The following is a 27,774-nucleotide window of genomic DNA, read 5'->3' on the forward strand; positions in this document are numbered from 1 at the left end:
GAAGACAAATTCATAAAAAGTTTTTGATGAATAATTCTGACAACAATGAACATAAGTAAAAACTTTAATCAGCAAAGGCAAGAGCATATTCACACGAGCAAACTTGTATCTGCATTGTGTGCTGAATGCAGTACAGATGTGACGGTAAGGCATGAATCTGAAACAGACTGGCTAGCATAAATACAATTCCTTGCCAATACTTTTTCTTCATATACAAAAATATGGCATTTAAAAGAAAAATCACACAATGTTCAGGTAATTCAACAATGCTACAGTAATCTCTTTCAGGATATGTGGGCAGTAAGAACAAACAGAAGCATTACATTTTCAGAAATGAGACCTGGTCACATTTGAGTGCTTTTGCAACGAAGCCCCACTGGGATAAAAACTGAACAGACAGTTCACATTTTGTTGTTATTTCACATTAATGAATTAGACAGGAGCTAGATGCATTATGGCTCAAAAAACAAACAAAAAAAACCCCAGCAATATTGAAAAACGGGAAAAAAAAAAAATCAAACTCTCCCCCCGAAATGCCCTTAAACAGAAGTATTCCAACTTTTTCACGATTAGGATTATGCACATTTAAAGGGTTCATTATCTTTGAGGACGGTTTCAGTGGATGGCACCTTTTCCAAAATGTATAAGCTACAAAAATCACAGAGAACTACGTCTGCTCATAAAAATAAATAATTTCAAGCTAACATTTGTTTTCTGTCTTTCAAGAATGTGGTTTATCCTGAGTCACATGTCAAATTTGAGTAGCCAAGCAAACGAGAAGACATTTTGACAAGCATAAACTAGAGGTTTTTAAGGACTAGGTGTCAGTCAATGAAGTGGTTTTGTATAAAAACTATTCATAGCAAACCACACAAAAAAAAAAAACAAAAACAAAAAAACGTACAGTATATGTATAGCTGTGCGCACACATAATTTATATTTACCTCCACACACAAAAGCAAACACACAGACAACTGGAAAATAGCCCTATAATTATCTTGCATCATCTATTTATGCATCTGTACCAACATTTGAAAACAAAAAGGTACAGAGATGTTGCTGTCACATCCCACAGCATTCATCCTGAGGGACAGAGGCACATTCTCTACACTTTAACGGCCTGGGGTGTTTTTTCATTTTTTTTTTTCATTTTTTTTTTTTTTTTTCCATTTTGAGGAACAGACCAAGCAGCCGGCTTCATCAGGACTTGTAGTCTGGGGAATAGAGACGGTACCTGGGGCTGCTGTTTAGGGTGGTCCCTGGCAACGTGCGGTTGAAGGAATTTGCTATGGGTGAGTCTAAACCTGAAATATAAAATAAAATAAAATTAAAATGTTGAACAGTAAACAAAGCATCCACAGCAGAATTTCACTGCTGTGTGATCCACAAACCAGAAGTAAGTGGAATGCTTGCTAGAAGTTACTCTACATTTAGACAAATAATACACAGTGACAAGAAAACACTACTTGGTTTTGAAGTCAATTGATTAATTTGATGCAGTAACATATCTTATATATATCACTGCAGCTTCCTTTATGATAAATGAATCTGTAGAAGATTTTTACTTGGCTTTACATACAAATGATCTTTATACCTGATGAGGTAGCATCTTTTTTGTGTTTTCTAATTGATTCTTAGTTGAACCGTCTGGCGTGATGAATGATTAAGTTCTCAGAGTAGCATTCGTTTTGATGTCTCACTACGGGATCAGGGTTCACACACTTTTTCCAGGGTTTAATTCAAGCACTGTTTAAGCACTTTCAAGGTCCACTTTCAAGATTTTCAGCACATTAATACTGGCATACATATTTATACAAATACATACATACATACACACACACACATTTTTTAATCACATTAAAAAGATGATATCATGCAATAAGTCACTTGACAGAAAACAACTACTGATAGTTAATTCTGGAAACTTGATTCTCTAGATTGTGAGCAAATCCGGTTTAAAACAGCTCTTATGTTGCTGCCACGGTATAACTTGGTCCAACGCAGTAACCTGAACTATCCATCAAAGTGACCAACCACATTATAGGCGCCGCCCAAATGGCCGGGGCTCGACTCTGCGTTTGTGGCAACAAAATCTCAAGTTCACTATGAAGAGTTTCCGGCGACTGCTAGCACGCCAAGCTAGCCTGTCGGGAACAGATCTTTACTAGCCCGCCGTCAGAATTGAAAGTGTCATATTGCAATGTCATTGGTAATAACAACACCACACATATATACTCCCTAATGCATGTAATAATGACCCGGGCACATCTGAGAGCAAGAGCTGTGGTCAGATGGTAGTTTAGTATACAAGAGGCTCCTCAAACAAACAAAGCACAGTACTTTGCAAAATATCCAAGTAAACTGTTTTTGCTTAAGATGGAAACAAATGTTTTTCACCACTTGAAGCAAAAAAACAAAAAAAAAAAAAAACCCGAAAACAAAAAAAAAAAACAAACGAACAAAAACAACCAAAAAAAAAAAAAAAAGAAAAAAGAAAATGCATGACTGTGCAGCATTGCATGCACAATAATACATGAAATTCTGCACAATCACCATTAGAACCTCTGTGTCATGTGTTTTTTAACCATAGACATCCAACAAACATCAAGCTCAAACGTCTGTATACGGCTATGACCCAGACCCCAAACAACAGTGGAAGAGTCCACACACTCCATCAGGTCAGCAACTCAACCAAAAGTATGCTTTCTGTTTTCATATAAATTCACAGGGGTAAATGTATCCCCCAGGCTAAGATGCCAACTTTAGGTAAGGTGGGGAGTTGCATAAAGCTGCATAAGGGGGCTGCTTTGAGGGGGACGGTAGCCAAATTCAAATTAGATCATGTTTCTGCTTTTTGGGCAGTCTCAACTTTTAGATCAAGCTGTGTACACGGGTATTTACAAATACCTGTGTGGTTAAAGTCAGTGACACTGCCCTACCTGAGACTGGTGGTGGTGGTGTCCTCTGGATGAAAGCAGGATGATACGTTTGTTCCCTTGGAGTGAACACAGAGTGGAGGACTGCAGGGAGGACACATTTAAAAACATTAGCGTTTGTGAAGCTCAGTATAAAAACCTCTTAGAAGGCACAAATCATAGCACCAGAACTTCAAGCACTTTGTTAATGATCAGACTGTCAAGGTAAAGGAGCACTTCACTTTGAAGGAACTTGTTTCTATCCATCAGACAAACAAAAGACGATGCATCAGTGTACTGCAATGTTAGATTAATTCATTTTTATTTATAAAACATGTAATTAGCTTTAATGGCTATTCCAGTAATTGGTTATGTTGTTCCAGCATTTGTCCTTACACAGAAGACTTGTGGCTCAAAGTTGATTGACAATCAAGAGCTGATGACCAGAATGCACTTTACATGGTTAGGACAAATTATTTTAGAGACTGCTCTACCAGTCACAACCCGTTTCCCTGTCAGTCATCATAGTACAGCTTCATGACCTTACCCTCAAAATGCTGGTAAGCCTCAAAAACAGAAAAGCCAGATTTGGGAAAAAAAAAAAAAATCAACCTATATCAAAATGATAGAAAGAGAATGTAGTGTAGAGCTCAAAGCATGGCACCTCATCTGTCAAAGAAGGTGGTACATCAGTTATGGCTGACTTATTGATTTCACTGCTGACAGAAGCAACAGGATGGCTGCAGAGGTATACAGGAGCATTCTGTGTGCTGTGATTCAGTCAAATCAAAACTACTTGGTTGCGTTGGATGTACATTTAGGATCGCTGAATGAAGAAATGTCCAAAGAGCTTTCTAGATGGAGTAGTTAAAATATTTTTGATTCACCAATTACTATTAAACCCCTCCATGGTGCTTTTTCATAAATAAAGAGCTGACTCAAAGCAGGGTGACCTCACAACAAGCTGAAGCTGAGGGTTTTTCCACAATAAACTGAATATGAGATTTTGATTGACACACATATCTGAGCAATCACTTTTGAGCCCATAGTCTGTGTTTTGCACAGGCTGCATTTCCACCACAATAATTTATTAATAATACTAAATATTTCTAATATTTTGTTGCAATGTTTATTTTGTGTGAGTCAATGTGCACTGAGCTTAAAAAAACAACAACGAAAAAGTGTAACTGTCCAAATACTTGGCCTGGTCTGTGCACAACTGTCAAAAAGTAAAATCCCGATACACTCCAGTTGCACAAGAAAAATTTAGATGGCAGGCTGTGACATGGTGAAACAGAAACCAGACAAACAGAAACTAAAACAAAACCAGTGCACAAGTGTTACTGGTTATCGCACAAAATAATCCAGTTATTTAAACAACTGATCTAACAGGTCCTCCAGTCATCTAAAGCATAGTTATTCCAACAGAAATAAGGCGACTCACCAATTATGATGATAGCTGTACCAGCCAGCAGAGCGAACAGGGTGCAGAACATCATCTGGTAGGAGTTTATGAAGCTGTGAAAGGAGTGGCCCCCCTCCATGTAACCAACTGGAGCAGCAGCTGTTGAGAGAGAGGTGGACGAGATAACAAGCCTATTTGAAATGCTGAAAACATGCAACTCAGGACACAATATTAGCTGGCAGAAAGGATAACGATGTTGTTGTAACTGAATAAAAAGATGGTTACTAAAATATGCCATGTCAGTGTTCTCATTTCCTACAGATGGTTGAACTGAATCTGTGATCGTCACTGATTACTGAACAGTAAAATAATCTAATTCATATAAACAGCTAATTACTACAACACAAACGTTTATACATTACGGCTGCATTTTTGTGTCTGTTAATTTCTGTACAACTGATGGAAGAATTTGTTAAGCACTGTCCTTGAAGATATGTATATAAACACTGACATGACTGCCATAATCACATAATGACGCCTGTGTCTATGAATGTTTATGACAATTATGTCATTCATTCAGTGCATTTTTAATGCAAAGTTGAAGATATCCCAGATAATGCCATTTTGAAAACCTGATCTGAACACAAATTAGCATCATCAAAGCTTAAGTGTTAGCATTAAGTTATCTTTTGTAGTATTTGACTATCTATTGCTGCCTTACAACAACAACAACAACAACAACAACAACAACAACAACAACAACAACAACAACAACAACAGGTGTTTGGACAACGAATGAATAAAACAATAATGCATCTTCTAAATATTCTAAGACTAAGCAATGTGAATAAATTACAATTATAAGCAACTTTAAATTTATTAAAAAAAAAAAAAAAAAAAAAAAAAAAGCAATAAATTTTGAAACAACCCAGCTAACTTTCCTGTGACATTACACATAAAAGTACATTTAAAGTAACATGATCTCGCTGGCTTTAGGCTTAGCACAGTCTCATTTGCACTGATAATATCTTACCATGAATTGCAGCATTGGGATCAGTTACGTGAATCAAAGTGACTGGGATGACAAGACTCTGCTCATAGGAGGTGCTGCTTATGGAAATGGAAGCAGAAACTGCTGCCTGGGGGTCCACAGCACTGACTGTGTACTTTGAGAAACTGGGGAAGCCACGGTGTACCTCCTTCTCTTGGACAACAATGGTGGGAGAAGTAGATGCCACCTGAAGAGATCACAAAGTGTTGCATGCATCTAAATTTAATGTCTTAGAAAGTTTACTAAAACATGGATAATGACATTATTATAGTAGATTTAAACAAACAAAAAGACATTTTACCAACCTCTACATTGGACAGGGCTGCAGGAGGGCCATAGACTGTGATTTCAGCAGATGGGTGCAAGTTTGAGAGCAACAGCTCAGTCTGGTCTGAGTAGAGGCCTGGCTCTATTGGCAATCTGGCACTGACTTGCACCCCAGAGAAGGCACTGTCCTCCAGGCCTGCCTTCACCAGCAGGTTGGTCATGGATATGCTGAGCACGCGGGTCTGTTGGTCAGTCATGGGCCGCAAGGTCATGGAGCATGTATAGAGGCCTGGGGCATTGGACGGAAGTAAAGGTGAGAGTTACAAATAAATTACTAATGTGCGCATTTGGAACGAGGCCTGACCATGAATGCCACCATGCATGTGACCACTGATATTAATTTGGTTACAAAAAAGGTGCCAAGCACCTGCAAGAAATATGCAGTTTCCCCTCAGATTTAACCTCTGAATACCTCAGAAAGGGTCATTTCATAATCATATGGTTCCATTACCAAATCATTCAAATTTAGCTGACTGGTTACAACCTTATACACACACTGTGGATCCCTTCGGAGATAAGCCATCAACTGGGGAGAAGTCCCAAAATCCCAAACACAATTAGATCAGTGATTTCAGGCACCAGGGAGTCTACTGGGTTCAATACATCACCCGGACACCTTTTATAGCCCCTGCTAAATTCATTCTATGGGGAATGCAGGTATTGATTATACCTTGTAAACAATATTCCCTGCCCCCTTTCGCAGAGCACACACACACAAACAAAAAGAGGTGCTTTTAATTTGTACTTTTTGTGTGTGTGTATAAAATACCTGAAACCGATGTGAATATCAAAGCATGCACACGAGATAGGATGCAGCGCAGTAACCAAATTTGTTAAATGTATTTAACCAGTACATCACAGCCTGTACATCACTTTAAAGGACCCCCACTGCTTCCCCTGCTCTGCTCTGATTTAGATTGGTCTCTTACCAATGCTGGCGTCAAAGCTGACGTGTGTTTTAAAGACATCATTAGCAGAGAAATCAACAGTATCGCTGGTAAAGCTGAGACGGCAGGTTACAGATGTTTCTGGCTGCAGCTGTGAAATGGCTTCAATCTGGTTAGAGGAACAGGTTCCTGCAGTGATGAGCACAATGGAACAAGAAATTTTTGTTATTAAACAAATTTTAAAAAAAGAATAAAATGAAACCTCATTTAAAATATATGACTCGGACTCGGAATAAGAACAAAAACAAAGTTTTGATCTGCTTAACCCCTTTCTTGGATAGAGTTGATTTATACAGCTTTCATATCTGCACTCTAACGCTTTCACTGGGTGAAACAGCCAGCCTCTTAACAACTCTTTGTAAAACACACAAATAAATGTGCTGTATTTTGTTTAATCTATAAAAATAAGTAAAGGAGGGGAAAAAGTGACTCAGAATTTACCAGTTGGTCACAACCACTTAACCATAGTTTTCTTTGGTGAGCTATACTGGTGTTGAATTAAATATTGTGTTAATGGCAAACAGGATGAGGCTAGACATTTCCCCATTTCAAGTCTGCATGACTGGCTACACTAAACACGCCAGTTTCTGTGGCTTTCTGCATTTTTTAAACAGATGAGTAGCAGCAGCCTTCTCATTTAAGTTTCAGCAAGAAAGAAAACAATTTTTTTTTTTTTTTTTTAAACTAAAAATGAGTTTAATACCAATGAGGTTGGTTCCTCTTTCTCTGGTTGTCAGGAGGACCTTTGTCTCCTTGCCGTTCCTAACAGGTGTAGCCTGTGCCATAGCTGCTGTTCGTGTAGGAGTTTCCACTACCACCTACAGAGCCACAGAGAAAGAGACAACAGCTAAAGGAAAATCCAAGGAAGATTTAAGTGTGTATGTGGAATAATCACATTGAAATTTGCATTCACTAGTAACTGTTTACATCAATCACATCAGACTGCCAGGGAAGAAAACTCATTAAAATACAGCTGAGCATTGAATATAACATTACACCCACTTGTGTCAAAAACTTTCTCACACTTATAAAAACATCTTCATTCAGATCAATTTAAAATGCATGTGAGCTCTTTTCAGTTTAGGATAAATAGCCAACATAAAAAAAAAAACATTTTTAACTGCTCTAAAAGCAAATATTCATTTAAAATTGTGGTCACATTCAGGGCGGGGTGGGGGTGTGTGTAGGAGCATGACTGAAAAAATAATGGTAGCATCCAGAAAGCCAGTTGATCCTTTCCATGCAAAGTGTACAAGAATCCCAAAAGCAGCATTTCATACACAAATTATGCATAAACTAAGTGTGGTGGAAGTGGTGATGGTTTTGCAATCCACCTGTTTTTACTCTTGTTATGACATTTGGCCATGGGATTGATGCAATATGATTCACTAGTAGGGAAATAAAGGTATCAAGAGCAGAGACAGATCAACATGGTGCTGCTTGCATAATCAGAATTCTGTTTATCATTGCACATTCATTAAAGCTATGACTAAACAAGATACACCAGGCTGCACTTTAATCTGCCTCATACAGCCCATCAGTAAAGTCACCTCCACATAACATACCTCTCTGTATGTTTTCAAAATACCAGGTATCTCATAGTACACAGTAACTGTCCCAGAGTCTCTAGCCACAGCTGCTCCACTTTTAGGGTCCACCTGAAGAACACCATCTGCAGAGGAGCTCCAAGTGCCATGGCCACCTACAGGAAAGGCAAGATAATACTGTGCATTTAAAAAAAATATGTACACTCCACTTAATAAAATAAATTAATAACTTAAGGGGTAACCATTTAAGTGGACTTAAGATAAAAAAAAAAAAAACATTTTCTTCTTAAGGAAATGTAATAAAAAACAGTGGAAGAAAATGCTTCTAATATATATATTTAATAAAATGAAACTGCATAAAGATTCAGAACACATGGGAAAATGGATAATACTTATTTAGATTGTCAACTTGTGTCAAAACTAAAGCTTTTTATTAACATTTTATTAACTTTCCAAATGTTTTTCACTCTACTTTTTCTTCAGAACTGTCATTTTATGACGCAGTATTGGTGACATTTTAAACACACAGATCTCTCACCACTAGGGTTGGTTAACTGGATACTGAAGCAGACCACATCTCCCACCACCAGTTTGTTGGCCTCATCCATATGGATAGCATGTTCGACAGGAACTGGAACATAGTCTGCCACGCCCATGTTTTCGCTGTCCCAAACCGCAAGAAGGGTGAGTCCTACGTTGACAGTTCTCACCGTGAGGGTGTGATTACTAGGCCCAACCCCAACCTGCACAAGATCATCTCTAAAGAAAAGAACATATACAGATTTAATTATGACATTATTTGTACATGTTATTGTTAAAGAGCAGAAGTAAAGCTCAAACAAATGTGTATATATAAATTTCCTTTCATTTGGCTTTGTTATTGAGAGCTGGGCCAATACATACTTAACCCCCCCCCCCAAACAAAACAAACAAAACAAAAAACCATGCAACTATTACAGCTATTACTATTACTGTTTTTAGTTCCAGCTGGAAAGGTTCTAAATCCTGGCTTATTCATTCTTTCCTCTAAAAAACAAAAAACAAAAAAAGTCCCAATTTTTCAGTGTGCTTCAAATCAAACAAGTTAGAAAGAAATAGGACCAAATAGCTCCAGCCTCAGATACGAGTAAAATCGGCTCTTTGGGGAGTGAGTAGAATTTTATCACAGGCCAACAATCATAATTTTGATACTTTTCCCCGAAAATCACCTGTCGGCACCTGGAGGAAAAAGGTAATAGAATCAATTTATTGTGTAGCAAGGTGAGGGAGTCCCTCATTGAAAGTGCAGCACTGCTCTGCCCAAAACACATTCATTTACCTTGCTCACTCAGGCGAAAAAAAACTTGTTCTGAAACTCAGGTTGAAGGAACAGCCCTCTAAATTAATACAATTAACTCCTCATAGAGCCTGCCACTAAGCATTGTTGTGACCTCAACTGCTCTGGTTGAACTGTACAGAAATTAATGCACGCAGTATGAGTCAGGAGTGGTACTAGAGTAGTACTGCGCATCTCAGGAGAGGCCAAGTATAAAAAAATGTTGTTAGTATAAGGAGATACACAGTTGAGCCAAACATTATGACGACCATCTGGCTAATAAGCTGCTGCTCCTTGACCTGCACTCAAAGCACCTCTATGACACTGAGGGGTGGCTTGTAACAATATTTAAAAGTGCACTTTCACACTAGGACCTTAGTGGCAGGTCCTTTAAATTTTCCAGGTTGTGAGTTGGAGCTGCCATGAATCAAAATTGTTCTAGCATATCCCCCAACACACCGGTCATGGTTTGACCAATCTTAGACCACCAGGCACTCACCACTGCTCACCGAGAGCACTGAGTATGCCGTGTGTCACCACTTTGCCAACGTTTGGAAGAAGACCCAAACTGTCACCCTCAGACGAGAGGAAACTGGTTAGGATGTTCAGGAACTGAAAACTGCTGGAACACCAGTGCCACTGGCCACAGCAAAGCAAGTTTTACATCACCATGAACGGGTGCTGACTAAGACCTTCACATCCGACAGAAATTTGCAGCTGCCCACATGGATAAGCCAAATCCCTTCTGAAGAAAAGTTTTATGGTCAGACAAGACAAAGATAGAACTATTTAGCCACAATGACAAGAGGTATGTTTGGAAGAGTAAAGGTGAGGCTTTCAGACCTAAGAACACTGTACCAGCTGTCAAGCATGGTAGAGGTAGCATCCTATCTGAGGCTGTTTAGCTGCCACTGGTACACTGCACTACATGGATAGAATAGAGGAGGAGGAGGACTACCTCAAAAATTCTTCAACTTCACCTCATATCAAGAGCAAAACAGTTACGGTACAAACAATAGGACAATGATCCCAAACACACATCAAAACTGGTTCTGGAATGGAGGATAACTTAAAAGCTGGGTCCCTACCGGGAAACGAACCATTTTAAATTAACTACCAATTCTGGCAAGAGGAGTGGACAAATATCAATCCCAAAGCTTGCTGATGGCTACCAAAAGCATCTGGTTGAGATGCAACTTGCTAAGGGACATTTAACCAAATATTAGTAGGTGTGTGTGTACTTTTAACCCTGTGTGGATTAGAGAAAATGCAAAATATATTCAAAGTTGTACATCCAATTCTTGCTTGTTTAAAGTCACTAAAGATGTATGCTGTACAATCATTCCACACTGGAAAAAGAGCAGTTCAAAGAAATCATTAAAAACCAGAAATGACCTTTACATTCATGCCTATGATGAGTGTATGTAAACTTTTAACACAATTAGATAATGTCAGATATTATGTTATAATCATGCTGTCTATCAACCACCAATCACCTAGCTAAAATTACCCATTTTTGGCATTTATGCACCTGCAACACCTTAAAGCATTATAGTTTTTATTTCATGAAAAATTCCCAAAATGTTATTTATGCACGATATATTATGTCTGACAACCACATGCTTGAATTACCTCTTTTTCTTTGCCTTTATGCACCTACAACACCTTATGAAACCATCTTATTATTTCCATTTCACAACGATATCATTTATATACACAAAAGCTGAGTTATACATGATGTAACATGTTACTATCAGTCACCTAGCAGTATTCTACAATGGGCAATTTCTTGCATTTATGCACCTATAACTCCTTACGAGAATGCGATATGATTTTCATTTCACAGCCAACAGCACAAACAGAACAAATATGTACTAGTAAAGTATATAAAAACGCTGTTGAGAAAATTGTTGGCTAAATTGCTTCTAATGGAAATAAAGTTGATAAATGGGTAAGAAGTTTGTGAGTTGACATGATTTGTTTTGCAGAGTTTAAAAGTAAATGGAGATATTAGCTCAAGCAAGGCTGGATGAGGATGCACAAAATGACCACTCAAAGAGAGGCCTTGCTTTTTCCTCTATAAATAAAGCCCAGAACAGAAGACAAGTGGCTTTTCAAGCTTGGGGTATTAAACAAACAGAAAAATAAGAAGTCATGTTTCAATCTGTGAGTCACACAGTTTATGAATGCATAATTTATGTCAGTAATTGGCAGCAATTGCTGAAGTATAATGAGAATTGTTAAAGAACTTATAGGTTTGCTTAGTCACTGACCTGTTTGTGGTAAATGTGAGGTGGGAGTTGGAGCTGTGTATTGCCTCTCCAGTGCTGGCATGAAAGTGGACAGTAAAGGTGAGTACTGTTCCCAGGGGGAAAGCCTTCAGGTTCTCTTTGGTGTTTGTGTAGAGCACCGGACTGGTACTGAAGCGCAAATAGGACACAGGCACCACCTGAAGAATAATATTAGTGTCTCAATCAGTAACTGCAGCAAGATGTCAGCTGCCACTTCAAAGGCCTGTGCTGTTGCTCATAGTTACAGAGTCGCTATAACAATTTCACTATAGGCCAATTCTCAGTGGGCAGAACAATAAAGACAGCGTATCATTCAGTTTGGCATATGACACACAGTTACTACTCAATTATTTTACAAAGATTCTATAAAGAAATCTGACAGTAAAATCTCTCTCCTGTATTCCTGCCAGGCTCTAATGAAGAAAAAAAAATAAGCTATCATTTTATTTTAAAAAAATAAATAAATGCAGGAACAAACAACTGAAAAAAAAAACAAAAACAAAAAAAAAAAAACACTGTTTTTTAATACAAGCCATACTACAAAAACCTAAAACTATCCAATATATTATTGAATTAAATATATAGGTCCACAGCTTGCTTGTACCAAAATTCCTCAACGTTATGAAGCAAAAGTATTAGATCACAGAAAAACTAACTGCATACTGCTGTGCATATTAAGCTGGTTAATTTTGGTTAATCAAGGTTTAAGCAGTCAAACAGCACATCTTTTGGCAGAAGGACAGAAGATGTGTTTTATAATCAGTATCCACATTATCCCAGGTTTAATCCATGAATCTCAAACACTTTTCTTGTGGTAGCTCTTAAACTGACCTTCACAGCAAGGATGAGAGTTTGATTGACACCAAAAGTCTCTTGTGAGGTGATCAGCAGTGAAGAGATGCCAGTGACAGAGCCAGAGAAGAGGAAGCCCTTATCATCTACTTGAGCAATAACAACCTGGTCGGGGCCATCCAACATTCGATAGGTGAGAGCACCCACACCATCCCTATTGGACAAGAAAAAAAACAAACAAAAACAAAAAACACAATCACATTTTCTACATTTTTATAAACAGACAAAACCCACTGTGCAGGTGATTACAACTCACCTGTTAGTCTGGAGTTTAAGAGCGGAGTTCGGAGCCATCAATAACTCCCCAGCTTCTACTTTAGGATTAAGCATGTGCAGCTTGTCATAGACCTTGATCAAAGCAAAATATTGAAACTCCAATTATGCGAGAGCCTTAATCATTCTTTGATGTTTCTGCACTAGTGACATGTCATAGTTTAATACAGCTTGAAGTTCGATGCATTCTGCTCCAAATAATCTGCAGTGTTATCAGATTTTTATAAAAGCTCAGCAATTTCAGCGCTCTGCTGCCTTAAATGCCAGTTTTCCCCATTATAAAGAAGCAGAAGGGGACAGTCAAGATATGCAAAGCACTTCATTAAAAGGGGTATTTTTAAAACCTCTAAATACAAAGTATTTATGGTACTGATTCTATGGACTGACAGATGCATTGTTTACACGTCTATAAAAAATGAGCTGTAGCCGTGGTGCTGTACCTGAATCTGGATCTCATCACTGAGCTCCTGCAGGTTGTTCACAAGCTGCTGTGCCTTAGGGTCAGAAACTCTGAGTACCACCTTCAGCCCTGTCCGCCCTCGTGTTCTTCCAGTCACCCTCATGCCAAAGTTGTGCTCTGACTGAAGCTCCACATTAGCCTAGATAAGACAAGGACCATTATGGGCATGGCAAAAATAGAAGCAGCAAATCAAATAAAAAAGGCAACAGTGATGAGGAAGCAGAGACAAAGCAGAGGCTGACAAGGAAACAGAGACAAAGCAGATACCAGTTTATAAAACCACATTGAAATGGAGGGACAGCAGTTCTGAAGTAAATCTAATAAAAATGATCAAAGGGAGATGGGAGCCAAAAATTGAAACTGCATCCGATATCAAATGAAGTGCAGGGTACCTCGATGTGTCTTGGCTGGACATCCAGGATGTCTCTCTTAGTGGTAGACCAGTGGAAGGTGAAACCAGGTAGTACACTGCCAAATGAGAAGGGTGTTTGACTATTGGTCAGACCCATCACATATACAGGCATCTAGAAAAGGAAAGAAGATTTATGAATACATAAATAACATTGCACTATTCAGTTATGCATTTAGATTTTACTACAGTACTAAAAAGTAGTGCTTAGACTCTAATCAATGATTCGATTTTGAGTCGGCTGCAGAGAATGAAGTATTAAATGTTCAAACCTGCGCTCCTGTCTCCATTCTTGTAATAGGTGCTCTGATTCGAATGGCAGTCAAAACCACAACCTCAACTTCTACTTGATCCTGAGAAAACAAAACAATTGTCTTATGTGCAAAATCTACACGAGCATTACACTGTTCAAAACCACTGATATACATTTACCTGAGACACAACAACTAGCTTCCCAGTCTCCGCATCCACAGCTTGGACCAGTCCAGTGACAGAAACATTACCAATGGCAATACCTCTGACATGGCCCATGGCATTAACAGAAGCTATTTCCTCATTGGAAATGGAAAACAGGATATTGGACTGAGGTTGAGGGCCACCTTCAGACGTGATCTGTAAATAATAGCAGGAATGAGAAGGAATTTAGTTTAAAATAAAACAAAATTTAAAAACTTCAAGGGACCTTGACTCCACAGCATGGTGGTCTACACATTGGCCTAACAACCAAAAGGTTCCTGGTTTGTTCCTGGGAGGGGAAACAAATTCCTTTTGGGTTGTATCAGGAGGAGCATCTGATGTTAAAATCTGCCAAATCAAACCTGCAGAGCGACCTGCTGTGGCGACCCCATGTGAATAAGGGAGCAGCCAAAAGTAGTTTTCTTCAAGGGATCTTGACTAAACTGACAATTTAGACACAGCTGTCATGAGCATAGGATATGGATTTGCTGAAAGCTGTTATGTTTTGTGTATTACAGTAGACCTATTATGCTGATATTCAAGTCTGTTTTTCCTTATTTATATTATACTATGCCTATTTGGCAGCAGCCCCCCACCCCACTTTAAAAAAAATGCTCAAGACTATAAAAACCTAGATCCAAAGCAAAAAAATGTCTAGTAACCATGAAGTACTGAGTTTAATGTTCAGTAATAAGGAAGCTTAATTGGATAGATGGTAAATGTTTTCTAATTAGAGCGTGAGATGAAGCAAATGACAGGGAGGGTCAGAAAGTAACCATGAGAAATTAAGCTAACAAAGAGTTCCAGCATTGAGCTCCAGCAGGAGAAAAACTAAAGAGCAGGTCAACTATTATAGCAAAATGAATTGAGGCCAACTGTTTCCAGACACCATCCAAGCATTAATATTACAAGTACCTGCATCATTGCTCCAACTAACAGGGTCATCTTCCTCGGGATGAGTTTGAATGGTGGAAATACCTAGAAGAAAAAAAAAAAAAAAAAAAAAAAAAGTCACATTTTTTGTACAAAGTGTGCCGCTAATGGAAGAGCCAAAACTGAATACCAAAAACACAAAATTATACTTCTATTTGCTGGGGTGCTGAAGCAATTTTTCTCCCATTTTTATCCACAACAGCAGCTGACAGAGTGGTCTGACCGATAGCAACACCTTTCACCAAGAAAACAGCAGTATCGCTTTCTGTAGACTCCACTAATGGTCTGTAGAGGGGACATTCAGAAACAAAGAAATAAAACCTTAGAAACACTTCCATTCTAAAAACGTAAAAAACACATTTTTATATTACTTACTTCAGAGAGACTATTGCAGAAGCTGCTTTGAGTTTAAGATTCATGAATTGGAAATAGCTGGCAGGGAATGGCTTCCTATTATCATCCAAGACTCTGACATAAGCTCTCACGGATTTGCCAATCTCTACCTGTAAGAGATGAAAAGCATCCATTAATGGCGAAATAATTCTGGTTCACAGGAAGGGCAGACCTAATGATGCTAGTTAAAGGCAAGCTGACTTTCACTGGAATTTGGAATGGAAGTGCTCAAAGACAATAACCATATTTAGTGCTTAGAAGTCACTGAAGCATTTCAGGGATGTGTGATACTGAGATTTTATAGTCAAACAGTGCCTAGACCAAGACAACGGGATGAGGCAGGAAACTGACCTTGTCAACCACTCTTACATAAACCTCCAGGATGTCAGAAACATGCACAGTGGCTTTGGCGGGTGCTGGAAAAGCCAGGCAAAGGTCATGAATCATCACCTTCACTGTGCCTGGATGGATGGGAGACACCTGGATAAATAGAAAATAAAACATTTTGTTGATGGTGCAATAAAGTCTATTCAAAGAATTTAACCACACATTTTGTTGGAAATTCTATACATTCCATATCACAGATGTGCATTCCACCAAAGTCATTCCTCTAAGAGACAGTCCAGATGTTCCTTCTTACCTGAGCAGTGCCTTGGGCCTCCTGGAAGACCACATTCACCATCCCTTTAGCGCTGGTATTAACAAAAAAGTGCCCTGAACCCTCTCGCAGGGCCAGATTCACCTAGAAAACAAAACACAGTCAGCTGTTAAAAGTAATCACAAAAAGGATTCAGAACACCATCTCTGCTCGCTATCGTTTTTCTGACAGGCAACTGGCCTTGCTTGTTACATATCAGGGGACCCCTGACCACCCTTTAAAATCACCTAACAAAAGGTCACCAGCAGTTATTTAACCCCCACACCTGCCAAACCCTGCTTCTATGTCACACAGGATTAAGGAGGCAAAGAGGGCAAAAGGTACAAGCTTCCACTGCTTGTGGTGATAAGTAACATCTGAATTAATTCAGCAGTTATCTGTGGGATTAATTAATATTTTTGCCCTGCTGAGTGGTGGAATGGTGAAAAGATCAAATAACATCCCCTATGATAAATGATCATATTAAATACATGTTTCGGTAAAACAAGCCATGACAAGTCAGTGAGAGTGCTGGTGTCCAGACTTGTGAAGATAAAGACATAACGCAGTGATGTGTCAGTCCACTGGAATAGTAAAGCCATCTCTTACTCGCACATCTGGGTGGTTGTATACAGTCACTGTGTCAGGAGAAACCTTCACATCTTCAACCAGCAGAAGCTCCAGAGTGGCTGAGACAGGAGTCATGGGGTCATACTTGCCAGAAGAGGAAGACAAGTTCAAATATGATTAGTGAAGTGGTTACATGTATGATGTAAATATATAACAACAGACATCATTTGTTGAAAGCAAATGAAAACTTTCCACACATTAATTATATGCAAAGTACACAGATGTGCAAGTTTTAATTTTTTTTTGGAATGTTTATCGAGCTGCTTCTGCTTTTTAAGAGGAAGTGAGAAGCTGCCTGACATGACTTGGTAGCAGAGCAACTATTTTCACTTACTGGACTGGGGACTTTGGCTGCAGCCAGGTGTGAAACCTGGTAACCCAGAGCTGTTGCTGTAATGGCAGCAATGCCAGTCTGTTGATGGACAAGAACTTCCTGAAGTCCTGTCATAGATTACAAAAAGAAACAACCAGTATATGCATGAACACCAATGCAAAGGTCTTTTTTGCAACTAATAAATAATAGCAACACATAAAAACAACATATTGCTGGTGATAGGTAAACTGATGATTCACCATTTCATTCAGCTGTCTTAAGATCACATTTTTCCTTGTTTTTATTTCATGATATTAAACTTACACTGAGCTCAAGCCCCATCTTAAAAGAAACACAATATGATTTTTTTTTTTACCGTGAAGTTTCATCTGTTTGTTGCCCTCCTTGATCACCTGAAGCTTCATTGGCATAGTGGGTTCAATACTGGCCAGCGACACCTTTGTTGATTCCCACAGCATGCTCAGAGAGCTGAAGTTGTCAAACTTCCTCCCCTGATGATCAAAAGCAGCTAAATCCAAAATGGGGTTGCGGTAATTTGAAACGGGTACCTAGAAGAACATTGTTTGGATGAATGTACTTTTCAAACAGTTTACTTCCATTAAAGAAAAACTAAAAAGAGCTCTAAGCCTGTACTTCTTTTTGAACAAATATAATTAACTATCATTTTCCAATGCCATTTCATATAGATAGCTGTTGCCTTTTTTTAAAATTCTTGAAGTGACTATCATATTTAAAAACATCAAAATGACATTTCTTAAGGCAGAGTGTTAAGATCAATGGATAAATTTCAGTAGAAGAAATGCCACTTTAAAAAACAAAAAAAAAATCATTTGACATATAAATACAGCAAAGAATTCTATTCAGAGAGACCGCATGCATACCACTTGTTTATTCTGCTGCAGCAGTGGACAGGTCAGGTCTAACTGTGGGCTCGTATACACGGGGACCAGAGTAAGGCGAGATGGAGGAGCGCACACAAACTTGACTACTGCTGGCTCCACAGCAGGATAAGGATTGGTCACACTGGCTTTATTCCCCACCATCACCTCCAACACCTGAACAACAATATTAAAATTCAGTTGAAAGATAAACAACTCTATTTTAAAAAATTTTCTGTTATCCCAAAAATCTATTAAAAACGTTTTTGCAATAATAGTAATCACACCGGTAATAGAACTAATAGACATTATACAATTAGGCTCCTACCTGCTCTCCCAAGGCCCGACAAGTTGCTCTGACCGAGCGCTGATTATAGTTGTGAGACAAGGGACTAATCAGGGTAAGACTCAGGCTGGCCTCATCTTCAGCACTCAAGTTGCAGAAAAACTTCGAGGGCTCCAAAACCCAAGGACGTGGCCCACCCTCAAACAGCATGTCTTTGGATGAGCCCAGAGTCACCACAGCAACAGATACAGGGTCAACTGCCTGCCAGATAACATTCAGCTGTTAAGAAGAACTTAGCTATGGGGATCTTAAGGTAAATTTCAAGGTATTACACAACAGCGAAACAAAACTGGGTCAAACTTTAGCTACCAGGGCAAAACAAGTGAAGAAACACTAAACATGTGTGCACTATTTTGAAGAACAGAAATCAGTGCCATGTGAGGCATCAAACAGTGCTGTATGCTACTGACAGCTTGACTGTTATATGCACAAAAACCACAGCTACTGTATGTGTTGTTCAAAAAAATGACTAAATATTTTAGCAGAGAAGATTTGATGTGTCACATTGTTACATCCAGTTACTGTACTGCAGTAGCTGTCAGATTTATTCAGAGCCAGTGTATAAAAATAACAAAACAAAAACAACAACAACAAAAAAAAAACCCAAAGCAAAGCAGTATACTGTGTATAATGCAATATCAAAATTCACAAAAGAAATCCAAGAGGCGAAAAATGTAACACTCGCTGATCATTGCACTTCTGTAGGGTTAGTCTGCATTCATTAATGTGCATGAATGTGCTTCAATGAACATGTTTCCTCAGAAGATCAGTGCTAATTGGCACTTGGTGAAAGAACAAAAGCAAATCACAGTCAAGGCAAAGATTTTTGTGTGACATGATGAACAGAGCATTCCCATGCAAAGATGTGACAGCAGGCTATCCAGGTTTATTAATGGCAGCTTAAATATATTTTAGCATTTTTAATTAGTCAGATGATTGATTTGTTATTGCTTTTATTTTGAAAATTCAGTCGCTGCTAACCACCTGATCTTGTGTTTCACTGCAGGCTGGTAAACTAGTGCACTTTTGTTGCAGTCCATGACATTTAGCTGCTACTACTGAAAATCTCTCACAGATCAGATTTGCATTCTGTCTGACTGCAGGGCAAGAGATTTATTGCAGATGTGACTTAATATTTTGTTCAGTTATTTATTATGAGGTACTTAACAAGTGAAGAAAAAAAAAAAAAAAAAAAAAAAAAAATAGAGGTGCACCTTATGGATGGCATCATTTATTAAAGGAAACTGGGGTGTGCCTTTATGCGCTTTACACATACATGTGCACATCCCAATGCTACCAGCCACAAACAGAATCTAATTCTATGGGAAACACTGATACACATTAAGATTTGTCACACACAAACAACTAAAAATGCCCCAAAAATTACATTAGTAATTGGACATGGAAACCTTAAGAAATGTATATTATTTACAGATGAGGTGAAGTGATATGCCTCATGCATCATGACGAGCCAAGTCCTGAAAGGACAAGACCTTTAAACTCACTCTGAGAGGAAGATAGGCAGCAATGGTGATCTTGGCACTGAGGTGAACATTGCCGTGAGTGTAGCTGACGCTAAGTACGGTATACCCAGGAGCTAAAGCCTTGGCTCTCACTCCACTGCAGTGGTCCTGGCCTGGAGCCAGCCTCCCTGAATCAGGAAAAACAGCGTTGGAGAAAGCCATAGCCATAATTCAATACGATAAATGTATGTACAAATTTATAAAAAAAAAAAAAAAAGGATTCACACTCCGCAGGGTCTAAGAGTGTGACTCCTGATTATCAGCAAAAACAATTCCAAAATGAAAACCAAACAGATATAGAATAAATGTCTGAAATCCATAAAGATTTTTCTTCTCTAGCCTTTGTTTCTACTAACAATACAATAAAAAGAAAGGGTGCAGCCACTACAATACACAATGGTCAACAGTACACAAGTAAGCGGACTATACATTTTCCACCAACACCTCTCAGTCATAGTCCATCTGCCCCCGCAAACCCCAACCTGGGGGGATGCATTGGATTAACTGACACCAAACAGAATGATCAATCAGTCCCAAGAATGAGTATCACTTGGTTAGTGGCCTTTATCAAAAGTCATTCTAAAATTAAGGTGAAATGAAACACTATCTGATGTTATTAAACCATCTAAAAGCTTACATTTTTGTATGGGATTTTTTTTGTGCCTTATTTACTGTGTCACAGTCCAACCCAGGCAGATCACTTGGACTCACCGTCCAGCAGTTCGAAGATGCCATGGTTCTCCTGTTCGACCACCAGGTCAAAATGGGAACAGTCACTTAACATGACCCGCTCTTTTTCCCCCTCTTCAATCAGGCCAAAAATCCTGAGAGGCAGATCCAGTATGAGGCCCAACCTGGCTTCGACTGGGCAAGGAGCAAAGTCCATTGCTACAGGCTCAACAACATACACCTGGAAGAAAGCATGATCCAAAATGTGTTAAAGGAGGTTAGCTTAAAAAACAAACAAACAAACAAAAAAAAAACAAACAAAAAAAAAAAAAAAAACTGGGGGGGGGGGGTTCATGTTATAAGAGTAAAATTCCGCTCTGATATAATTTTTATGGCTTCTATGGCTGCAAAATAAATTTAGACACTAAATTGTTACCAAAACATAACATGTTTAGAGAATAATGCACTTATAGACAGAAAAAGACTAATAACCCTGCTTATTTTAAAAAAAAAAAAAAAAAAAAAAAAAAAAAAAAAAAAAAGCTCTGTTGTGTCACAGTGTAACAGTTTGGCATATCAACCTACCTTCATCTGGCCAAAGTGCAGTGGGTTTCGTAGATCATGAGCATAAATCACACTGACGCCAATGTCACTAACTGTGGTCATCACTCCTTTCACAGTCACTGTGGCAACAGCTGCATTTGAGGAAGTCCAGCTAAAATTTCCACTACCTCCTGTTGCCTGTCACAAGCACCAGAGAACAGGTATCACATTTTTTTTTTTTTTTTTAATAGCAGAAATGAGTTAATTTTAGATCTCACAGGCTGACTTGGTGGTAACAAACCTGGATCTAGGGTTTTTCAAAAAGTATGAATGAAGGTAAACACTTAAAAGCAATTTATTGACTGTTATGTTCAAATTATCTACCCCCATGACAGAAAACTGATAAGAAATAATTACCTTTATTGTGTACTGATATGCTCCAACTTTGGGCTGCCATGGAAATGTGAGAATACTGGGACTAAGCACTATAGGATTATAGATTTCCACATCCTGTTCATTGTTGACTGGGTTGGCGAGAGCATGGACATTTCCACGCTGAAACAGAACAGATGCCACAGGAAACGATCAAGTACTCTTTTGTGAAGGGGCGGAAAGGGCGAGCAGATTATTACAATAATAAGAAATCCAGGCAGCTGTATGTAAACTTACTTCATCCACAACAGCTTTTAAGGTGGCATCAATGAGTGTTAGGCCTTCTTTGAGTGCTCTGACATTATGATAGGATCCATTCAAAGAAGATTCGAGGATTTCAAAATACTCCGAAGGGAAAGTAGTGTCGATACGGACATTCTGCAAAAAAAACAAAAAAAAAAAACACACACACAGATTTATAAAATACTCCCTAAATTTAGATTTTTATCTGCAACTAGCAAATACAACGCACACAAAAAAAAGAATACTTAACTGACTTTAACAAGTGCTTTGAAATTCTTTAGTAACAGACACAGCATTGGCACAGATGGAAAAAAAAAAAAAAAAAAAAATTTTACAGAAGCACTTACATCAGAGAGGTAAATTTTGTTGCTGGATTTATCAAATACTTCAATGTGGATATCATACACTCTTCCCGTTTCGAGAATCCAACTCTCTCCTGGGTGAATTTTAAAACCTAAAACAAATTACAGACAAAAAAAAAAAATGTCAGAAAAAACTAATTATATATATATACACATGATAGAATTTTTAAATTGGGCTTTTAATGATAAGTGAAAGGAACAGACCTAAGTAGCCCGGTTCAACGACATATAGGGTGCTGTTGGGTAGGCGAGACACTCCTTGCATCCGAAGGCCTAAGCAGATGCTGCTAAGGAAAATTAAGACAGGAATGATCTTGACAAAGACAGCTCTTTTTTTGTCAAATGTATAATGACTGCTTAAAGCATTTTAAAGCATAGATTCTTATTCACTGTAGTTAATTAAACAACAGAATACATGTTCCAGTAAACATTAGGTTATACAGTACTGTGCAACTCTTGAGACACCACTCATTTCTTTATATTTTGCTTCCAAGGAGCCAGACCAATGCAGCAAAAGCATACCTGGCTAGAAAAAGGCACACAATGAAACATCAGCCATGGACTGGCCTCCCCAGAGCCCAGACCTCAACATTACTGAAGCAGCGCGGGATCATGTTGACAGAGAATAGAACAAAAGGCAGCCAACATTCAAAGAGTTTTGAATGTCCCTCAGAAGCCTGGAGAACTATTGATGAAGACTATTTAAAGAAATTACAAGAAAGCTGCCTAAGAGGTTTCACGCTGTGTCGCAGTATAAAGTTGGTCAAGCTCATTATAATTGGAATTACTCTGTTTTTGCCTTATACACTGTATTTCCATTTATGCTTGAACATGTTTCAATAAATAACCATTTTACATCCCCATTTTACTATCAAAATACAAAGAAATCAGGGGTGGCTCAAGACTTTTGCAAAGTACTCTATATTACACTAACTGTTATAATGGAGGTGCAACTGGTCAGAAGGATACTCTTATGATCCAACACCACATTGATGTGTCCCAGCTGAACTGCTGTAACAGTGGAGGTGCTCTGAGCCAGACTGGCTACAGCAACATCTGGGTTTCCATTAGGGCCGACAACACTGTTCTGAAGATGCAGCTCATACTGATCACAAGGCATCGAGAGCTCTAGATAAACACACACAGAAATTAGCTCAAAGGCTGGCATTTCCGTCCAATGCACAAATTTGAAACTGGGGGAGGGAGGAGCAAAGCTTTGACTCAACCACATTTTCATTTCATATATCAGCTAAACTCATGTACCAGTACTGAATTTTGGACATATACCTTCAGGAAGTACACATGAGCTTAAGTAAACATAAAATGAAGAACTTCACTCTTCATTAAAACAGAGTCAGACCTGTTATCGTGCCCTGTCTTATCTTCAAGACTCTGTATCTGATCGAAGTTCCGGCCAGCAAGTAGACATCATGTGCAGGGCTCAGCAGGATGTTCTCTAAGATCAGAAGCCTCACCTCTGCAGCACCCACATCCTGTGGGCATGGATACCATGGTTACACAACACAACACAACTTCAGCTTCCCGCCTTAGCAAACCAGTTCAGTTTTAGAATTTATATATGACCCAAAAAAACCTCTCTTTGTTACTTATAGACTCATTTGGATATTTACTCCTAATAAAAGTGGGTGAAATGAAAAGGAAACGCCACCTTAAAAAATAAATAAATTTTTGACAAGACAGAAATACAATTTAACTGTCACGGCAGCCCTGACATCCTAAAGTATTGCTATTATTGTCTTTAGATGTCTTCATCGCCAATGTGAGATATCACTAAAAATTGGCCAGATTTTCCCAGAACTCACTTTACTCTTCAGATTTCTTTTTTCTTCCAAAATAGACTGCACTGGTGACATAAGTGAGAAAAAAAAAAAAAGGCCAGATTTTAAACTTACCTTATAAAGTTGTTCTTGTATTTTCGCTTTCAGCTTAGCATGTCCTGTTTTCAGTCCTGATACCAAAATAATATCACCCTGTTTCCCAACACGCTCCATTTCAGATATGTATCCAGGAGGGGTATATGTGGACTCAGAGAATTTAAGTACCCTTGCATACAGAATAAAAATAAAGAAATCAGCGAGATACCTTTGTTTATTTAAGTTTACTATCAGAGTTCAAATAACCCATGCAGTTCAATGGAGAGTGTTAAGAGTAATAACACAAGCAAGCTTACCGTAATGAATTGTAAGAGTCAGAGAATCCATTCACATCTACATCTTTCACTAAGGTCCAGTCAAACACTAGACCTGCAAGAGTGCTGAAGGTGTTTCCTGCAATATAAGAAAAGATTTCTTTCAAGTCACAAAACAAAACGTGGCTGTGTGAGACTTCGTGAGGATTATCTGCAATGGATTTCCAACCTGTGCTTTAAGGCCAAAGTCATTAGTGGTTTATTTATTTCCCCTTCTTCTTTAGGCTATTTCCTTTAGGGGGTTGCCACATGGATCATCTGCCTCCAGCTCATCCTGTCCCTAGCATTTTCCTCTATTACGCCAACCCTCTGCATGTCCTCCTTCACTACACCCAGGAATCTTCTTTTCGTCTTGCCTGGGAGCGCCATATATACCATTCTTTGTCCAATATATCCACCATTCCTCCTCTGCACATGTCCAAACCATTACTTGCCCCTTTAACTTTTTCTCCAAACTGCTGCTAATCACAATTGTTTGTAACTAGCAGCTGAGACAGGCAAATCAAAACCAAGAAGGAATTACAGCATATATACAGACCCTTTGGAGTAAAAGCATAACACCCGTAACATCAGACCCTGAAGCCACTATCAGAAAGAATCAGGCTGTAGCTACAGCTCATTAAACTAAGTGTGCCTGCCCTAAATGGAACCAGTCGCACAGAACAAACAGCCACCTCACAGCAGTAGCCTGAGGGGAAAGAAAACACTACCTAGAGCCAGTACACTGATTACTCTGAAAACTCTCCAGAGCACAAAATAAACAATGTGGACTCTTTACAACTTGAGAACTGAGTAATTGTACAATATGAGGAGCTATTTACTTATCAATAGCCTAAAATTAGAATGATGCTCTCCTATAATAAGCCTTTTTAATTTCACCTTCAGAGTCCAGTGCATGAATCCTGAGTGCCAGTGGTGAATCCTCAAGATGTAGCTCTCTGGTGGTGGACACTATCTGGATTTCGCTGATGATGTCAACAATAGCGTCACAACGCAGCACCTGTCCTGTAACTGCAAAAAGATGATGAGCCAAAGCATTATTATACATGTATGTAGGGACAGTAGTTAAAATGGATTTTCTCCAAACTGAATCAAATGCTTTGGGAATTTTAAAGAAACAGCCACGCTCGCTAATATGCAAAGCCTGAAATCTACCTCCTGACTAAAACCTTTTATCATGAGTGTATGGAAATGAGCGGAGAGCAACAGCTCTAAAAAAAATTCCTTTATTCCTTGTAGTATGCGCTGTTATCAGCCAAGTCAAATGTTGTGGCTTTTTTGGTTAGTGGGCATTTGCTTGAGTGGAAAGGTTAGATTATGCTTTTGTAAACCTAAAACAGTGCAGGCAGTGTGAAAGGAATACACAGATTTATTTATGTAAAACATTTCAGATGCATGCAGCAGGGTAAACATGTCACAGCAATGACACAAAGTGCCTCTGGCAACAGATAACAGCATTTCACAACTGCAAAAAAAAATAAAATAAAAAGGAAGGATGGAGAAAGTGTGTTGTGCAACATCATGATTTGTATGAAACTAACCATAAGACATTAGTTGGATAGATTATAAAATAATGATCAGACCCTACAGAGACAATTAAATATCCAGGAGGGCCATAATGAGAATGACGCTGTAAAAATGAAACCGCAAAAATGTGTGGTCACACGCCCATAAAGTATCGAATAAAGGGTCCTCTGTCAATACCAATAAAAACTTAAAAACAAGCCACCACATTGTAAATATCAAGATTTCTAGGCTGGTTGAGTTCTGTTATCCAATTTGAATTTAACCAAAGGAACTGCAAAGCCCATTTTTGAACATGGGAGATGCTGTCATCACTCAGTTCTATTATTCAGATATAGCTGACTTCCCCATCCTGGTGCGTGGTTTGAAGTTCAAACTGAGCATCAGAATGGGGAATTTAAGTGACTTTGAACGTGGCACGGTTGCTGGTGCCAGACAGGCTGGTCTGAGTATTTCTGAAACTGCTGATCTACTGTGATTTTCGTATATCGCAGCTACATGCATGCCAGACTTGTGCTGTTTAAAAATATATGTAAATATTAACAAAACTGCAGTGACGACTGCTATGAAGAAGTGGCAAGGGATCAGCGATCGTCACATATTCTTCATACCTCTATCTTTTTCAGCATGACTTATGCCTTAAATTTCCTATGGAACTTGATTAAAGGCTGTTGCTGTACTTACCAACATCTTCGGCTAGAATAATACTGGTCAGTCTGGATGGCTGTGTGGAAAGCGCCTGGAGAACAGCTTTCCTGGAGCAACCTCTGATGAGGTCTTCATCCACAGCCTGGATGCTTGCTACCTCTGGTCTCGTGGAGGACCTGAAGAACAAGGACCACTATAAGTTATATTGAACCAATGGCCATTTTATTCGGTAGCATCTGTGAATTCTTCTTTTCTAAAGCTTCTACATTTTTAGTTTTTGTTGAGACTGTCAAAACCTCCACCGTTGTGCGCTGATGGGATGGTTGCAAATGCAACTTAGCCCAGTGAACCACCAACATCACCCACTATGAGCTCCTTAATTAACAAAAAGCTTTAATTTGGATTCAAAGATAAACTCAAAAGCCGACAAAGGACATTATTAAGCCATTGCCAATCCATGTTAAGCTCAAAAAGTTTAGCCGTTTATGGTCCAATACGGCCTTACCTGTACACACAGTGCATACAGCCCAGATGGCCATGTGGCCTCTCAGGCACCATGCAACACGACACTCCCTCACCAACTATGCTCCCCCCTCGGCTAAGCATTTGTAATTTGTCTACTCACCATCTGTAGCAGCCTTCAGTTGTTTCCAGTGTGAAGTTAATTCTTGTACTTCTGGCAAGCGGTAGCAACACTTTGGGAATATTGAGTTTCGAGCTACAGTTAACCTGATAAACAGTTAATGACAACAGCAACACCAACGCTGATAATGTCAACGCTTTCATTTCCGATTCACAAGTGCGGAGATTTACCAACGGTCTAATGAATGAACGCCAAGTTTCCGTCCTACTAGCTGAACTTCCTCCGTCTCATTAAGTTAGCTATTTCTGCAGTAGTTTTGGGGTTATGGCTCTAAGACAGGCGTTTAGGTGAGCTAGCATTGCCAACACTGAAGCTATTTCTCAGCCAAACACGCTGCCTTCCTCACAGTTTCAGTTTGTATCAGTTATTAACGGAGATCCACCACATGACGAAAAGAGCTGCAAAGTCCTCCCCGGCGCTCTGTTCGACTCCTTGGCTTTGTTTATCCTCGAAGGGGCTTCAAAACACAAAGCAGCTATTAATTTGAAATTCGCTGTTTAACAGTAAGCGGACAATAGCTTAAAATACGCATGTTTCGTACAATACCCGCCATTAGCAATAATTGGACTTCCAGTGAGC

At 38.9% G+C, this 27,774-nt stretch overlaps 1 protein-coding gene across 1 annotated transcript; it reads right to left on the reverse strand.

Moving 5' to 3' along the window:
• Nucleotides 1-27,774, reverse strand: nup210 (nucleoporin 210). The gene is made up of 40 exons (XM_030734719.1): nucleotides 27,178-27,774; nucleotides 26,589-26,728; nucleotides 25,260-25,391; nucleotides 24,363-24,459; nucleotides 24,085-24,235; nucleotides 23,532-23,664; nucleotides 23,141-23,299; nucleotides 22,376-22,444; nucleotides 22,157-22,263; nucleotides 21,804-21,944; nucleotides 21,552-21,689; nucleotides 21,177-21,332; nucleotides 20,634-20,832; nucleotides 19,905-20,050; nucleotides 18,382-18,600; nucleotides 18,057-18,230; nucleotides 17,531-17,723; nucleotides 17,176-17,282; nucleotides 16,821-16,925; nucleotides 16,215-16,316; nucleotides 15,926-16,054; nucleotides 15,557-15,684; nucleotides 15,331-15,466; nucleotides 15,164-15,226; nucleotides 14,225-14,404; nucleotides 14,065-14,145; nucleotides 13,776-13,907; nucleotides 13,364-13,522; nucleotides 12,907-12,998; nucleotides 12,630-12,804; nucleotides 11,781-11,956; nucleotides 8,731-8,951; nucleotides 8,211-8,347; nucleotides 7,349-7,463; nucleotides 6,628-6,774; nucleotides 5,677-5,927; nucleotides 5,354-5,558; nucleotides 4,360-4,479; nucleotides 2,940-3,020; nucleotides 1-1,304 (listed from the first exon to the last, which is right to left on the reverse strand). The coding sequence occupies exons 1-40, from the start codon at nucleotides 27,336-27,338 to the stop codon at nucleotides 1,201-1,203; spliced, it is 5,661 nt and encodes a 1,886-aa protein (XP_030590579.1). The 5' UTR covers nucleotides 27,339-27,774; the 3' UTR covers nucleotides 1-1,200.

This window comes from Archocentrus centrarchus, chromosome 7, assembly GCF_007364275.1.
Source record: "Archocentrus centrarchus isolate MPI-CPG fArcCen1 chromosome 7, fArcCen1, whole genome shotgun sequence".
Lineage (NCBI taxonomy): Eukaryota > Metazoa > Chordata > Actinopteri > Cichliformes > Cichlidae > Archocentrus > Archocentrus centrarchus.